The sequence below is a fragment of the Halichoeres trimaculatus genome, unplaced genomic scaffold (assembly GCF_033239565.1).
Source record: "Halichoeres trimaculatus isolate MK-OKI-2021-1 unplaced genomic scaffold, fHalTri1.1 fHalTri1_scaffold_13, whole genome shotgun sequence".
Lineage (NCBI taxonomy): Eukaryota > Metazoa > Chordata > Actinopteri > Labriformes > Labridae > Halichoeres > Halichoeres trimaculatus.
Genome location: NW_027437191.1, coordinates 25893452 through 25910708, shown reverse-complemented (window position 1 = coordinate 25910708; position 17257 = coordinate 25893452). Strand labels below are relative to the sequence as shown.

Here is a 17257-nt window from a genome sequence, read left to right as displayed (position 1 = left end):
AACTTTCCGGCTATTTTTGCAGTTTAATGAGTAAGTTTGGAGTCCAGAGGTTTCTTTTTCCAGTTTCAGTGATATCACGTGAATGCAGCGCTGGTGTGACCTCGCTAAGCATTGTGGGGTCTGTGATGGTGTGAGTGAAACGTTTCGTTAGCTTTAGCTGTTGTTGTTTCGTCCTTTTTTGAAGCTTTCAGGATTATTTCGGACTAGTATCTACGTTCAACCGACCGACACGATGGCGTCCACTGCAGCCGGAAAGCAGCGGATTCCTAAAGTGGCTAAGGTAAGAAAAACACAAAATTATTAACTGTACCATGAGTTATCTATGCTAAGCTAATGCTAACTTGGGTGAAACTTCCAACTCCCTATATTGCTCTCATTTATATTCAACCAGCTCAAAATCAGTTTTTTTCTGTATTATTATTTTGTTGGTCAGTTCCTTAAATTGAATTGATAATTTAAGCAGCCAAACTTAAGTAAATACACCTGAGCATGTGTATTAGCTTGGCTAACTTCCCCGCTTGAGCTCAGAGGGTTCATTGGCTGTTCGTTTTGTGTCATTTCTTAGTTTTTATTTCATTCAGTACGAAAATAAATTGTAGTTTGTTGTCTACGAACTAATTTCTGTTTTGCTTTATGACACTATGAGGAACTTGGCAGTCGTGCTTTGCTTTGTTTTCCATGAGACATCCTACACAATCTATTGCACAGGACTCGGACGTAGTAGAGAGTGTTACAGTGTTATATGTGAGCCAGTCTAAGATTATTTCTTGAATTTAGATTAGCATTTCCAGATGAGTAGAATTTATCAGAATATTGCCATAAAATCCACAATAATGCCTAGTGTTCACTTACATCTGCCTTGAAAACAGACATTTGGGCTCTCTAGACCTTTGTGGAGAGTCATCGGGATACAACAAGTGGAAAATAGATTCATATTTGCTGAAATATATTGAGGCTGTGAACACTTAAATCATAAAAGACTGTATGATACTGTGGTATGCGTGATTGTTACTGTACACTCAGCGATGCTTGACCCAAGTTTTCAATCATATACTTAATAGTGTAGTTGTGTAGTCTTTACAAGTCTGCAATAAAATCTTAATACAATTATATTCATAAAGTTTAACTTTAGTCTTTCTGCAAACACTTTCACAGACTGTAAACACCTTTTTGGTTTTGTGTTGACTCAAAATTACAATTCAGATTAGTGCACTGTAATAAGCAAATAACAATAATTACGATGTTTCTAGACTTTTCAACCCCAAGACATGAGGAACATAAGACAAGACGTTCTCACAGCTGGTGTAGCATGATGTTAAATGACTTCTTCTGCTCCAGGTGAAGAATAAAGCCCCTGCAGAGGTTCAGATCACCGCTGAGCAGCTGCTAAGAGAAGCCAAAGAGAGGGAGCTCGAACTTCTGCCACCACCACCCAAGCAGAAGATCACTGATGAAGAGGAGCTGAATGATTACAAACTGAAGAAGAGGAAGGTAAGGACTAAACTGTACTTGATTTTAACCACTGATGACGCGTTTTGATTAGTTTGCCGTTTGTCTGGTGATAACACTTTATATTCAACCATTATGATGGGAAGGAAGAGTTCAGGGTTGACTTTCCTTGCATCTTGGTTTAGACAATACCGAATACAATGGATCAGAAAAATGTAACATGTGACATGTTTTTTTTTAACATCACACTGACTGCTCTGTTTTTCCTTTTCAGGGATTTGAGGATAACATCAGAAAGAATCGTACTGTCATCAGTAACTGGATAAAATACGCACAATGGGAGGAAAGCCTGAAGGAGATCCAAAGGTATGGTTTTTATTTGTCTGCATTATCTGATTTTTTTTTTACCCAACAATGTTTCTGCTAAAACAGTGTCTTTAGCAGACCCTGTTATGTCTCAGCTGTACAGTTTCCCTTCATCGATGCTTCCTCTGGTTTCAGAGCTCGTTCTATTTACGAGCGAGCGCTGGACGTGGATCATCGAAACATCACCCTGTGGCTGAAGTATGCCGAGATGGAGATGAAGAACCGGCAGGTGAACCATGCTCGCAACATCTGGGACAGAGCCATCACCATCCTCCCTCGAGTCAACCAGTTCTGGTATGAATTCTGAGGTTATAATATCATTTTGCTGCAGCTTCACTATTTTTTTGTGCATCGTAAATAAGCATTATAAACACAGAAGAAAGTAGAAACAATGTCATGTTTGTCTCTTATGAAGGTACAAATACACGTACATGGAGGAGATGGTGGGAAATGTGGCCGGTTGCAGGCAGGTGTTTGAGCGCTGGATGGAGTGGGAGCCTGATGAGCAGGCCTGGCACTCGTACATCAACTTTGAGCTGCGATACAAGGAGGTGGACAAAGCCCGTACCATCTATGAGCGATATATCCTTTAATGCTTTGAGACTGAGGTGGTGTTGGGCCAGATTTAAACTAATCACAGAGAACACACAAACTTCCATTCATTCATTAATTTTCTGGTGAACAGGTCAGTCTTCAGTGTTACTGAAGCCTGTTAAATTTCCCACAGAGAGCTTTCTAAAATCTTGTTTCTTGACCTGCAGCTAAAACCTCAAAGATAATATAAATTTAGAAAATGAATGAATTAGAATCCTGTGTAATCTAATTAAAAAAATGTTTGATTGAGTTGAGTTGAAGAAACACAAAGAAAAGCTTTCGAACATAAAAATAAACCAAGGCAAAACATTATTTTCTCCTATTAAAGGGCTTCAAAAGTGCCAGAGTGCATGGAAAAGGCTTATTGAAACAATAGATCTTAGTTCAATTTTATTCATCAACCAGCACCTGGTGCTTGTGTGATTATAACAAGCCCCATCAGTTTGGTAACTTTTGCATTAAACATCCATCACCTCTTGTTAAGCCCCACCATGTTTCATTTTTCATCTCTGAAGCATCAATGACTGTCCTCTTATTCTGAAAACATATAGTGATAAATCTTCATCATGTTAAACCTCCTTCACTCCCCTGCACTCGTCATGGTTCACCCTGAGGTGAAAAACTGGATCAAGTACGCTCGTTTTGAAGAGAAGCACGGCTACATCGCTCACAGCAGGAAGGTGTACGAGAGAGCGGTGGAGTTTTTTGGAGAGGAACACGTGGAGGAGAATCTGTTTGTTGCTTTCGCTAAGTTTGAGGAGACACAGAAAGAGGTCCGTGAACTGCCGCCTTAGGGTAAAACGTCACTTTTCTTACTTGCACCAGTAGAATGACTGTAACTGAATGAGATGTTCCTCTCTTTTTCAGTTTGAGCGTGTTCGGGTGATTTATAAATATGCTCTGGACAGAATCCCTAAAAGTCAGGCTCAGGAGCTCTTCAAGTATTACACCATGTTTGAGAAGAAGTTTGGAGACCGGAGGGGAATTGAGGATGTCATTGTCAGCAAAAGAAGATTCCAATACGAGGAAGAAGTCAAGGTGAGCACTTAGCAGAAACAATAAGTTCACATCCAGGATATTTTTATGTTTATTTCTTTAATTTAAATTCCTCTACTGATCACTAACATGCTTTCATCAGGCAAACCCTCACAACTACGACGCCTGGTTCGATTACCTCCGCTTGGTGGAGAATGACGCTGACCCGGACACAGTCAGAGAGGTTTATGAACGAGCCATCGCCAACATTCCTCCAATCCAGGAGAAGAGACACTGGAAAAGATACATTTATCTGTGGATCAACTATGCTTTGTACGAGGAGCTGGAGGTCAAGGTACTCGCTTTTTAATTTTTTTAAAAACATTTTTTATTATAGACGTCTGAGAAACTGACCACTGTTTTCTTTTATCAGAAAATTGTATGAATTTTCTTCTTTCTTTGACAGGATCCGGATAGAACAAGGCAGGTGTACCAGGCCTGTCTGGACCTCATCCCTCACAAAAAGGTACACTAGTCCTTCTTTTTTTTAATCCTGTAAAAATTGTGAATTGTGTGATCATGCTGAGTGTGTTGTGTTTTTGTTTCAGTTTACATTTGCAAAGATGTGGCTGCTCTGCGCTCAGTTTGAGATCCGACAGAAGAACCTGCAGGGAGCCAGAAGAATCATGGTAAGATTTACAAACACAGTTTTTTAGGATAAAAGCTCCAAAAAGGTGAAAGACCACTATAAAATACACGTTTGTGTTTGAGTAACCGAAACCAGTAATTCTTGTCTTATTTTTTTAAATAAATCTCCTGACTTTGAAGAAAAACTTTCTCATACAGGTTGTTTGCTTTGCATAAATGACAGAAACTAATGTTTTGTTGATGAAACCTTGACCCTGTGCAACTGTGGATGCAAAAACTCAGGATGCTGAAGTAAATTAGTTTTCATGCATTAATGAGTAGCTAATTTCAGAAAAAACTTGTTGTAGTCTGGTAATTTTTCTGGGCTGTATGCCTCTACTAAAAGTAAGCGAAACAAACAGATGTTATGCTTCAATCAGCTTTCTTCATTTGACCAGACAAACATCAAACTGAGATTTAAATATGTTTTTTCAGAATAAAGAATAAAAGTGGGCAGGAATCTCCCATTGAGCAATGTAGACCAGTTTCCAGAGCACTCAACATTTAGAAGACATGACTCTTTAGCCTAAAATACACAGAGGTGACCTTCACTCTCTGCAGATGACCTCTGTTGGTCTGTATCTCTGATTTCTGCTCTTCTTTATTCCCGTCCTCAGGGCACAGCGATCGGTAAATGTCCAAAGAACAAGCTGCTGAAAGGCTACATCGAGCTGGAGCTACAGCTGCGAGAGTTTGACCGCTGCAGAAAGCTGTACGAGAAATACCTGGAGTTCACCCCGGAGAACTGCACCACCTGGATCAAGTTTGCCGAGCTGGAGACGATCCTAGGAGACATTGATCGAGCCAGAGCCATCTTTGAGCTTGCTATCGGGCAGCCGAGACTCGACATGCCTGAGGTACCGATCACAGTCATTCCAAATATGTGGTTGTAGAGATTTTTTCAGCTGTTTGCTGCACACACACCACTCTTCTTAAAGCCTGAACTAAAAAGCACAAATCTATGAGGAAACTCTTGTTTCATCCCAAAACACTCTGAGTACTGAACAATAGCACTAAGCATTGGTCTTTCTCTTATTCTTAAGCCTATCACTGGCTACGTTTATATGCAGTTAATATTCAAGTTAAGGTCAATATTCCAGTTTCTGAAACGTTAGGAATAACCTTTTTATATGCGTGAGCAAACAGGGTTATTCCTGTTTACATGGTATCCCAATCAAAAACGCAAAACATATACAACATCTCGATGCATGGGGAATGTCATGGCAAAATGCGCACCATTTCCACTTCTTCTTCCTGTATTCATAGCAACAGCAACAACGACAACAACAGCAGCACGGTAGAAAAATGAACAGCCTGGAGCAGGTAGCAGTCGCCTTCATTTGCAGCTAGGACTTCCTGTATTCAAAAGACCAAAATTCTTTGCAAACAGAGCATGTGCAGAACACAAATTAATGTTGTTGATAGGGATACTGTGGTAGGCGTATGCAGGACCAAATATCTGGGTTAGAAAAGGAGTTAGCCAGGGTAAATTTCAGGTTTTTGAAAAGAGTTATTGGTGTCAACATGGCTGTGTGCAACTGTGTTATTGCTAATATTCCGAATATGAAAGGGTTAATGACTGCATTTAAATGTAGTGACTATTTTTTCATTTCTTTGTTTTTGATTAATAGGATGGTGTTTGGGTAACATGCATTTAATTGCATTGTGATTTTTAAAGCATTAACAGATGAACTAAATCAAATTGGTAATTTTAAGAGAGGAGTTCTGCTCTTATATGAGAAGTTGCAGTTTGCACATAAATCTCATGATTCTGCGTCCTCCTCTTTATCTCTCCTCCTCCAGGTGCTGTGGAAGTCCTACATTGACTTTGAGATCGAGCAGGAGGAGTTTGGAAACACCAGAAACCTTTACAGGAGACTGCTGCAGCGCACGCAGCACGTCAAGGTGAGAAGCTTGCTGAGACTTTCTGTGCTGGCCCTCGTTAACCTCTTTGGTGGAAATAGGAACTTTGTCCACATAGCTTCATGTCTCGCTGACAGTAAAAGGCTACGTTAGCGGTAGCAGCAGGACACGCTAAGTAGAATCATTCAACAAAGCAAGTAACTCAGTGCTTGCTCGATTTATGTTATTTCTGCTTTGAAAGCCAGCATATTCCCAACTGTTCCTTTAAATATTTCAAACTTTAATTAACCAGTCACCAAGGTCTAAATATGAAATTTATCATTCCTTAAATCCTGCTACACATTGAGTTTTAGGCATCAAGTTTCTATCAACACAACAAATGTTGAGCAAGTCAGTTTTGGTGCCACGTCCCTTGGAAGTGACCGTGACATCTTCTTCCTCCTCTTCTCCCTTGTGCAGGTTTGGATCAGCTACGCCAAGTTCGAGCTGTCGATTGAAGGCCCTGATCGGCTGCAGAAGTGCCGACAGATCTTCGAGGAGGCCAACAAGAGCATGAGGAGCTGTGAGGAGAAGGAGGAGCGCCTGATGCTTTTGGAGTCCTGGAGGGACTTTGAGAAGGAGTTTGGCTCAGAAAGCACCATGGAGAGAGTGAGGAAGCTGCTGCCCGAGAAGGTGAAGAAGAGGAGAAAGCTGACGGCTGAGGATGGGGTAAGAACTGGAGATCACTGGATGTCGTGGTCCTTAAATGAACGTAAAAATGTCAGGCATTAACCCCATCTCTCTCTGTCTTTAAACCTTTTTAGTCGGACGCCGGCTGGGAGGAATACTACGACTACATCTTCCCCGAGGATGCAGCCAACCAGCCCAACCTCAAACTCTTGGCCATGGCAAAGATGTGGAAGAGGCAGCAGGTAGTGGAGGAGGCTCCTCCAGAACAAACCTCTCAGGCGGCTGAAAAGGAGACATCACCATCCTCAGGTGAACCCACAGCTGCTCCTGAAAACCCACCAGAAAACGACTCAAACAAAAACACTGAGGCTGAAATCGAGCAGGAGGAGACGTATGACGATCGAGACGATGACGACAGCAGCAGCAGCAGCAGCAGCAGCAGCGAGAGTGAAAGTGATGATGATGATGAAGATGGAAAGAAGAAAGAGGAGGAGAAAGAAGAGAAGGAGAGGGATAGCGGGAGTGGAGATGAAGATAAAGATTAGGTTGATTGGACTTTAAGAGGAGTGACTCTCATCCTGGACTGATTTTTCTACTCATTTCTTTTCTAACAAAAACAACAAAAGCAGATGTCAAACGGTCTTTATTGTGCGGTGATGTTCTCTTTGCAGGTGTGACATTAAATAAACATCCACTCAGACCTGCTTCTTGTCCTGTTTTCTTTGCGTTCAGCATTTACAAGATGAAACTGAAAGGGTTTTTGTAATGTTCAGGGATCAATCAGTGGCTCTCTGACTAAAGATGTGGTAAAAACCAGCAGATATGTACATGGTGAGTGACCAGGAGGTGTAATTAAATGATTGACAGGTGATTATCAGGATGCAGAGAGCCACAGTCTACTGTTATTCAATATCTTCTGGTCTGACAGGGTGAGGAAGAGGGATGATAGACTTCTTCTCCGTGTCTCTGGACAGCGCTTTCCTCATATCTACAGGGGAAAAAAAAGAAAGAAATACAGTTAGTTCTTCTCATAAAACAATGCCCTCTGCTGGTGTAAATATAGAACACCCAATTATCTACACTTCAGTGATGAGGAAAGTTTCCAGCACATTTCATTTTAAACTCTTGTTTTTTTCATGTCCAGGTTTCTGTCTTAAACTTATGCAGCATTATAAACTTGATCCATAATGATCATTTTTCTAAACAAAAAATGAAAATACATTGCCTTTTAATTTAATTTAATTAAATAAAAATGAAATTACGCTCAGCCTTTTATGAGTACAAAGCCAACTGAAATATAAAGGTAAACCCTAATCACTGAAGCTCTGAAAGGAGTCATGGTAATCTCTCTGGGTGTGAAAGACACAAAAGAACTCAAGGCGCAGTAACTTACTTCCAACATAGATTACAGGAGATGCAATCCAGTAATCCAGTCATTAATAGTCTAATGAGCAAAACTGCAATTAAAGTTGCACTTAAGCCGTGTTTCCACCAAGCAGACCAGTTCGGTTCGTCTCGGTACGGTGCACATTTTGCAGCGTTTCCACTGACTTATCCCGGGACAGATCCCCAAAAACTGAGACGAGCCGGCCTACTTTTTTGGGACCCTTCCATATGGGTGCCAGACTGAACCGATCTGCTCTCGGAAGGTGGAGCTACAACACTGCAGACCGTTGATTGGTCAGAAGAATCGTCACTCACCCCGACAGCGGCTGCATTTCTCCTGGCGGCACACAGACTTCTCTGAAGTAAAGCTTGATAGCACTTTGTAACAAAGAGCTACATGCCAATCACAAAGAGGACGAAATGCTGCATGTCTTCCATCTGTGCTCTTTGTTTACTGTGTCTTCTTTGTTGGATTTAACAGCGGGGTAAGTTGCTACGGCGTCACACTATTGTTTAAAAGCTGCGGTTTTCGGCATCTGGCTTATATGCTGCCTACCACGAGAGGGCACAGTTTGCTGTAGAAACGCAAACGGGTACCAAACCATCCCAAACTGTACTAAACCAAGCTGGACTGCTTGGTGGAAACGCGGCTATAGTAAGAAAAAGAAAACCAACCCCTGTACCTGACTCAGTTTTTTTCTCACTCTGTTGTTAAATTCACTTTTTTACGTGGCAACACCCATTAACTTAAAGGACAAGTACCCAGTCTTCACCAGATGATTGTTCTCTTTTTACAATTAAGGCATCAATTATGTATCACACAATGACCAAAACTTCACAAGACATGAATTTAGAATATGTCAAATTATAAAATAACTGCACTAATAGTGGAAAATTTATTTACTGCCTTTACTGTCACTTTAAACGACTAACTCATGTCTAACTCATACATAACTTTGTATTTGTCTCACCATAAGCATCTTCATCTGGCTCCCCGTTACTCGCTGAGTAATACTCAATGACCGTCCTGTAGACACTGTAGCCCAGACGTTTGTACATGTTTACGGCCACCTGGTTGGAGACTCGAACGAAGAGATCAACAAAGAATCCCCCCTTCCTAAAATGAAAAGAAAACAAAAACAGCAGAAAAACCTCAGTTATGACTCTGACAGGGAGATGGGGGGGGGGCAATGATTCTTTTTCTTTAGTAGGCAAACTGTTCTTTTATCAAAAGTGGATCTAATATTCACACAAGACAAGAATTAAACAGTAAGTGTGAGAACTTTAATATTTAAGGGTTACGTTTGAAAGGAGAAAACAGAAGAAAATTAGAGTTTTAGATGTAGCCTTCACTCAAAATTTTGGGGCTTTTAAAGCTTACTCATCCATGTTTCTTTACGAACCAATCAATTAAGAAAAACATGAATTTACACATTACAGCTTAATCTTTATATAAATGAGTTTTTTTTTGGAGCATTTCTTTGTTAGGAGACGTGTGAGGCAGCTCAGGCCATCATGAGTGATTTGGGTCTGACAGTACAAACCTCTCTGAGATCTCCTCTAGCATCTCCATCAGTTTTGCAGCAAGTCCCAGTCGTCTGAACTCTGGGGCGACTGACAGAGCGGTGACGTGACCGTGCCACTCCTCTCGAGCCACGGATCCCTCCGCCTTCCCCATAACTGCAAGAAATCAACAAGCCAGACACAAGATCAGAGAATTTATGAGCTTCACACAGATTTTGGAGAACAGAGGGTGAGTGAGAGTCTGCTGATGGTGTGAAACAAGAGGCTGTCATGTGAGACACTGCACAGTATACTAAAACAGAAATCCTGCTTTTCTCTCCTTACATCTAACAAATGAACATCTCAGTTTTTCTGTTTTATCTGTCGGAAAAATATCTGAAATGGAGAAAACAATGATGTACATGATGCACAGATGAAGATACTTACTGTAGCCCATCAATTCACCACCTGGAGCCTCAGCAACAATGAAGTACTCCGGCCAGTGAGCCAGGTACTGAAGGTAAAACGGAATTCCATACTGGAGGTCAAAGGTTAAAGAAAACTGACTTATGTAAAAAAAACAAAAACAGACACATACACTGATCTGCTGATCCCAAAATAATCTGAGTAAATCCAATACTATTTCAATCCTGTTTAATAAAATGTTGAACAGCAGCACAAAATAGAATCAAACAACAGCAGACTGAGTAATAAGATATAAACAATAATAACTGATGATTTGATCATGTGTCAGCCTGGACTATGACTGGCCTAGTCATGTAGTAATGTGTGATGTTTCATATGCTGTACCTACTTATTGCAATTTTTTCTTCTTATGAAAGTTCTATCATTGTCATTTTCATGTATTTTTAAAAGACTTCTAGATCTTTCGCTATAAACGGCATTATGTGGCATCAGTTTATCTGACATTACTATTGTCCCTTCATGAATAAATAACTAAACGCGAAGGGAAATAAATGGAGAAACTCATTAATGCATACTGTCAGATGAAGGATACAGTTTCAGTCAAAGGATCCAGATTTCTGTAGGAGGAAAAACACAAGGAACAGACTTAAGTCCTGTAAATAAAAATAGAAATCAAACAAGGTGTGTACATAACTAGTTCCCAAAGGAGGAACCTGAATCATTACAGGATAATTTACAAAACCGTTAAGGAGATAGTAGCAGTTTGAAGAGATGAACTTAAGCACATTAAAACAAAATAGTCTGTCATGTGAAAAGAGACAAACATTAGTGAATATGTAGAACGTTATTTTTTTTAAATCTTCACTGGTATTATAATTAATTAAATCACAAGTAAGCATATAAAAGTGATGGCACGAACAGCTGATGCACTGTTGATGTAGGTACTTGCTAAGTTAGCATATTAGTTAGCATAACAATGTATATAGATGCTTGTTTACAAAAAAAGGAGAGAAATTTAGCCGATCAAATACACACAGATTTAGTAAGTTGTTCTAAAGATTCAAAAAGTTCATTAGTTAGGTATTGCATCTTTCCTTTCCTGGACTATTTAAAGTGACAACACTTTTCAATGAGGTTTGGAAAAGAAGACTGCCGGTGTTACGGATTAAATGGTGACCCTCTTGGCTGGCGTCTTTCAGCCCACTGCGTCCCTCGCTAATGCTTACAGACAAATCTCGTGAGTGTATTTAGAAAAAATGTTTTAAAAAATCGAATTGTATGCATTTAAGAGGACTTTTAATGCATTTAAATTGGCTAAAAGTCACCAAATAAACAAGGTCACCATCCGAACCAAAACACCAGCAGCCCATCCGGGCTATGGCTAGCCTTCGATGATACACACAACGACAGAATGTAAGATGATATTTATCATACAAGCACAAATTGACAGGTTAATGGCATATGTTTTGATAAAAAGCTGACAATATTTGACTTACATATTGTTGAATTTAAACAAATCATCGCAGGTAAACGGTCGTAATGTTGTCATCTTGACTCGTTGTGGTTGTGTCCTCTCACCTCACAGAGGAAAGCGCTTCAGGGCTGTGAGCTAGAGAGTAGCGACGCCTGCTGGACGGAGGTACTACATTCTCATTTGAGACTTTAAATTCCAAATATGATGACTTTATTATTCTTAAGGTAAGAAAATATAACAGAAAAAACCCCAGAAAACTATCAAGAATCTTATCTTGATGCAACATAAGACATTTCCTACTCAATAAAAAGGAATCTGATAATTCCTTCTCAGATCCTGTGCTGCTCTCGTATCGTCCTTTCTTCTCTCTCATGCTAGTCTTTGTTTCCTTGAACCTTTGGTGCAAAAATAGATACATAAATTCACACTCAAGTGAAAAACAAAGGTGTCAGGTGAACCCAGTGGACACTACAGGAATAGTATGACACCAGACAACATGTCTTTCCCTCTATCTATTATTATATCTCTATTTCATCTTGTTCATATAAACTCTATTTAACATTTCAGGCTCTCACAATGCAAAGATATCATGTTTACACATGAAAATGTTGGCAGTGTGACTGTGGGTGTGACAGCATGCTCATGACGGCAGCTTTACATGATATACACAGTTTTTTGTTGGATAATTCTGCAGTTCAACTATCCTGAACATGTGTGCTCAAGCAGGAGATCTTGGTCTTGCCATGAGCAGCTGGAAACGAGTTTTACTTTTAAATGAAACCAGATTAAATTGTAATTTTCTCAATCCAAACTGGAGGAGAGTCTTTTCTTTGAGGTGTAATCAGATACTATGAACAGAACCAGATACAATCAAGTGCAACTCACACAGATGTGGAGCACATTCAGAGTCAAAGGTTCTTTTCTGGGTCACAGTCCAGGTCTCAGGTGGATGTCTTCAGGGTTACTTCTTCATTTCTGTAAAACTTCGCACTTCAGATTCACCTCCTCTCTTTTTGAGTCAAAACAGCTGAGCCGTTTCAGCTGTTTGTCTCTGGAAGTTGTTACTCCAGCATAATTAAAATCATGATGTTTGTCACAGGAACGGATTACTCTGTTGATGCCGAAGTTCTCGAGGCTTTCTGTCGGAAATCCTTCAGCTGAGTCTGTCAGTGTTTAATGAAGTCATTGTGACCTTACAGTAGAGCACTTTACTTCACTTTGTTGTGGTATCTGTGGTTTTAACCTGTTAAATATCTCTGCTGTCACCTCTAAAAATGTAATTCAGACCAGGGTTCACTTTAATCTTCAAATATTCAACAAGTAAAAGCTTTGTGAAAGACATTGCTGCATCCTTGGAGAGCTGTTGTTCAAAGATTTGGTGACAATAACAGGCTTCTAATGTTTCTCTCCATTCTTGCTGTGTGGTCACGACTATGTTTAAAGTAATCTGGAGCTTCTGTAGATGTGAGACCTTTGAGTTTGTCTTTGGGTTTTAAGACTCATAGAAAGAAGCTGGTACCATTTTTTTCTCTCTCAGTAGAATAAACTGCATTTAACACCCCTGTGGAATATTTGACCTTTGAACCCACATTTAAAGCTTTTTGGATGACTCACCTCTTGTTATTCTTCCTGTGGTAGTGATGTGCATTCACTTGTGTTTTTGCGTCTTTAAAAACACAAAAAAAGCTCTCATAATAGCAGCCTAAAAAGGCAAACACTCAGCCCAATTTTGCAAGTCAGAGCTTTGCAGGTTTTCTGACCCCTGCTGGAATGTTTTAGAAAGTTTAAATTGTCTCAAATTTCCTCATACTTCTTGTAAACAACCCTGAAGTGTCAAACGTGGCAACAAAGGAAAGAAAAAGACAAAACCAGTCATATTATCTCTCTCTTTTTTTTTTTGTCACTTTTTTTTTAAACAGATCCTTGGTCCTTTCAAATGACAGCAATTGACACTAAATTAACATCAAATAAAACATATCAAACACAAATCTCCTCAACAAAATAAAAAAAAATACACAGATAAACACCTGATAATATTTTTTTCCCTGACAGGTGAATAATTTAGAGTGATCTTTTGGACTCATTCAGGAGTTTGGTGCCTCTGATGTTATTTTGACATGTATTAAAGGTTGGAATAACCAGTAGCCCATTAGTACCAATAAATCTCAGGATTCTGGCTTTAAAACTGTTAAACTGTGGAATCAGAGCTTCATTAGCCCACTCACAGAAACATCTCTGACACTCAGAGTTAAACCTGTCAGATCTTGTTGATCAGAGCGTCTGTCAACCTGCTGCAGCTCCAAAACAAACACCAACCTCCTCTCATCTCCTGCTCGATGCTGCACATCTTGATCCTTCCCAGAAATCTTACTCACCACGTTTGTTTGTGCACCGTGCAGCCATCTGTCCAGGCCTAAGGACTCGAGGTTTCTCCCTCAGAGCTGAGCCTTTCCAGAGAAGTCTGATTAACCTTCTCTCCAGATGTTGTGGAGGGCAGTGAGGGAGTTGATGTGACAGCTGTCGACATGTAAACATTCAGAGAAACAAACAGATTCAGGATTTGATAACCTGAGATCTCAAAGTGAGTCCTGGAAACAACATAGGGCTGTGAATTTCTAACTGACTGAAAGATTCAGCGGCAGAATGATAAACCAACAGGTTCAGCTTGTTTTTCCACCTGGTCATTAGATGGTCACACTGATGCCTCTTCATGACCAAATCAGAGGTCAGAAACATCAAAGCCTGCATAGGAGATTCCAAATATTCTAGCTTATTATAAAACATGGCTTGAAACCAAATGCCAAACCAACAGACTGTATAAAGCATGCACATAGTCTCCATCAAGTCACCCGTTTGTTTCTGATATAGATATAACTCCTCCGTGTTGAGTGTGCTTATAGAAAAATGATCCTTTTAGACTGTAATGATGTTTTGAATCCGGCTGCAAACTTGTCTATTTCTGATGTAAAGTTCAGCTTTTTAAATGGGTGTGTATGTGGTTTCTGGACACTCCAGGAACTGCAGTTTGCAACACTTCAGCATTGGTTTTATACTTGAAACCAGAAGGCTGCAGGTTTTGCAAAGCCCACCTTCGAAAAACAGTGCATAAGAGCAAAAGCTGTAGTTCCTCAAGTGCCCACTAGATGCTGTATTAATGAATCAGTCCCCTAATGCAGAGCCTTATGTAGCTGTGTTTTTGTGTGAAAGTAACCCGCTGACAATTCTCTAAATAAAGCGTGAATGCAGACCGATATCAGATATTTTTCAGTGGGAGTCCGTTTATTTGTGTTTTTGGTCAAGTAGAATATGGCCCCGTCTGAGCGCAGAGGAAACCGGCAGACGAGCAGGGAGGGGGTGTTTGGTGCGTGCGCCCTGAGCTTCTGCTGCACAAAAACACTGCTGTGGGGGTAATTTCTGCCCTAAACCTTGTGATAGGTTTACGTCCCGGGGTATCACTTTAAAAGTTTTCTAAGCACAAAGAAACTTTTCTGAGACATTTTCATCAAAATCAAGTTTAAAGTTTAACACCCCCCACCCCCACCCTCCAAATCACTCTCCTTCATTCAATACTCATAACTTCTAAACTAGCTGATCTTAGTGATGTTTTGCAATGGTTAAAATCCAAATCAGATGCTGTTTTAAAAATTAAAAGGTTATTTGTAGTCTCTAAATCAAACCGAACCCTTTGTTGTTTGCATAAAGATGCATTTTACTGTATTGCTTTAAAGGGAACCCCAACTTGATGACTTGATGAAAGCCATGGGTGACCGTTTTTAAAATTTTGATAAATCAATTTCGCTCGTAGGCTAGGTAGTCTAGGTAATGATGTCAAATGGCCTCTGTTTTGCTGTTTATAACAGACTGTTATCTGTTGTCTTCAGTTCAGCCTTCTCAATTTGAAACCGTCCGGACGGATACAGAAAAAAAAAAGAAAAAAAAAAGCTTTGTCCCTGAAAGAGCTAAAAAGAAACCTGATGTTGATGTGATATAAAAAGTCCCATAAATAGCATACAGGCAGAAGAATCACGGAGAACGTGGCTCTATTCTACAGCACGAAAGCAGCACATGGCTAATTGAATATGCATAAGATAAACAGGAAGTAGGAACTAGGAGTGCGCAAAGAAACCAAGGGTGACATCAGTGAGGAACTTACTTCAGCTGACAGAGGGATAAACAGCTAAAGGACTACTTTCAAAAAACGGGGGACCAGACTAAACTTTTACTGAACCAAGGCGAGGCTAAAGCATGCTGTAAGTTGAAGGTGAACAGCGGTTGCAGCTGGATTCATCAGCCTATGAGGACCAAAATCATCAGCGGGTGAGCAACATTTTTCATTTAAAATGCGGAGTGTTTTGTTGGTGTTTTGTGTGGAGGAATGTGGCTGCAGTTGCTAATGATAGCTAATAAGCTACAGCCTAACTGGGAGTTTACTGAAGATACTGGTTGTTGAATGTTGTGAAATGGCATTTTGTGCTTACAAAAGGCTAGCAGGCCTGACTGTTTCTATCCAACCTGCAAGCAAACAGATAGAATTATGACTTTTTCAAGTCATTATTTAAGTCCCACTCATGTATAATCTGTGTTAAAGGAGAAGCTGTGGTAACAGCAGCGTCAGTCTCGGGCTGAGGTTGGGTTTGGCTTTTTATTATTTTGGACTCAGTTGGAGTTTTGTACTGAATATGTGACTCCAGCTTTGCTCTTGTGAGACACGATACTGAATCAGTGTTTGTGTTCTTCGCTGTTCTGTTGCTGTTAAACACCAAATCACTTTTTTGAGTAAAAAAATCACCAGAAGGGTCTGAAAAAACGCTAAATATAACAACAACATAGCCTAGTTTGGCAACACTGGCTGTAACTCATGAACCTTTCCACGACATTGTCTCAGAACACACTTTGCTGGCAAAAAAGGTGACTTCCATATGTCTTAGAAGTTGGTAAAGTTTTAAGATTTTTGAAATTATAGAGACATATTACGTGGCACTTTCAGTGAATTTTAGCAGAATAGAGAAATAACAACTTGTTCAGGCCAAGAACTAACACTCAGGGTTCCCTTTAATGACTGAAATAAAACCATCTGAACAAACCTGCACTTTTCACACACATATGGACTCCATCATGATCAAGCACAGAACACACACACGTGTGTGCTCTACAACATGGATTATAACAATCAGAGGACGTTCCTTCATGTGCTGAGGTGGAACACACACACACACACATGTTCAAACACAGACTTGTGTGTGAAGTTCAGTTTGTTGCTTTTTTTAGTTTAACAAGGTGCAGACGGTTAACATGAAACACACACGTTTAACACAACCTGCAGTGCGCTGAGCTCATTCTTTCCTCTGTGTTTCCTGTGTTATCAGATTTTATATCAGCGTGAGGAGAGGGTTAAGGTTACTGCAGGGTCAGTGGTGAGGAGGAGACTCATAAAGAGACAGCTGCTCTGGGCTCATCATGAGGAAAAATGACTTCTTAACTTATGATTTTAAAACACTTTCAGGTCAGCTGACAGCAAGAAAATGATGAGAATCATTGATATCTGATGAAATCTAAATCCTGAGGTTTGCAGGCTGCGTCTGATCCTCTGACATGTTTTATTTTTTAATGAAACCTCCCTCTGTGTCACTGCAGCAGGAAGCTGTGGCCGTCTGGGCATGTGGTGACTAACTGGAAATTAATTGGCACGCACGGACACACACATGCACAAACATGCATGACAGATGCTACACAACAACAAAAAGAAGATCTAAATACTGTGTCAGGAGCTCCAAATACAGTACGTCCACTTGAAGGCCTTTCTCAGGCTCTGTCAGCCAAAAAATCAGCTTATTTGTCTCCACACACATGCAAAAAAACAGCTGT

General features: G+C 40.1%; 2 protein-coding genes across 2 annotated transcripts; one reads left to right on the top strand and one right to left on the bottom strand.

The window, feature by feature from the left end:
- Positions 1–97: 97 nt before the first annotated feature.
- Positions 98–7148, top strand: crnkl1 (crooked neck pre-mRNA splicing factor 1). Its single transcript, XM_074684937.1, has 14 exons — positions 98–280; positions 1339–1491; positions 1724–1815; positions 1951–2109; positions 2231–2397; positions 3004–3182; positions 3277–3447; positions 3548–3739; positions 3851–3910; positions 3993–4073; positions 4689–4928; positions 5875–5976; positions 6394–6642; positions 6738–7148. Exons 1-14 carry the CDS (start codon positions 233–235, stop codon positions 7146–7148), a joined length of 2304 nt encoding a protein of 767 aa, XP_074541038.1. The 5' UTR covers positions 98–232.
- A 350-nt stretch (positions 7149–7498) lies between these two features.
- On the bottom strand, positions 7499–11534 carry naa20 (N-alpha-acetyltransferase 20, NatB catalytic subunit). The gene is made up of 6 exons (XM_074684938.1): positions 11415–11534; positions 10511–10535; positions 9940–10030; positions 9534–9669; positions 8961–9106; positions 7499–7591 (listed from the first exon to the last, which is right to left on the bottom strand). The coding sequence occupies exons 1-6, from the start codon at positions 11465–11467 to the stop codon at positions 7506–7508; spliced, it is 537 nt and encodes a 178-aa protein (XP_074541039.1). The 5' UTR covers positions 11468–11534; the 3' UTR covers positions 7499–7505.
- Positions 11535–17257: the final 5723 nt, after the last annotated feature.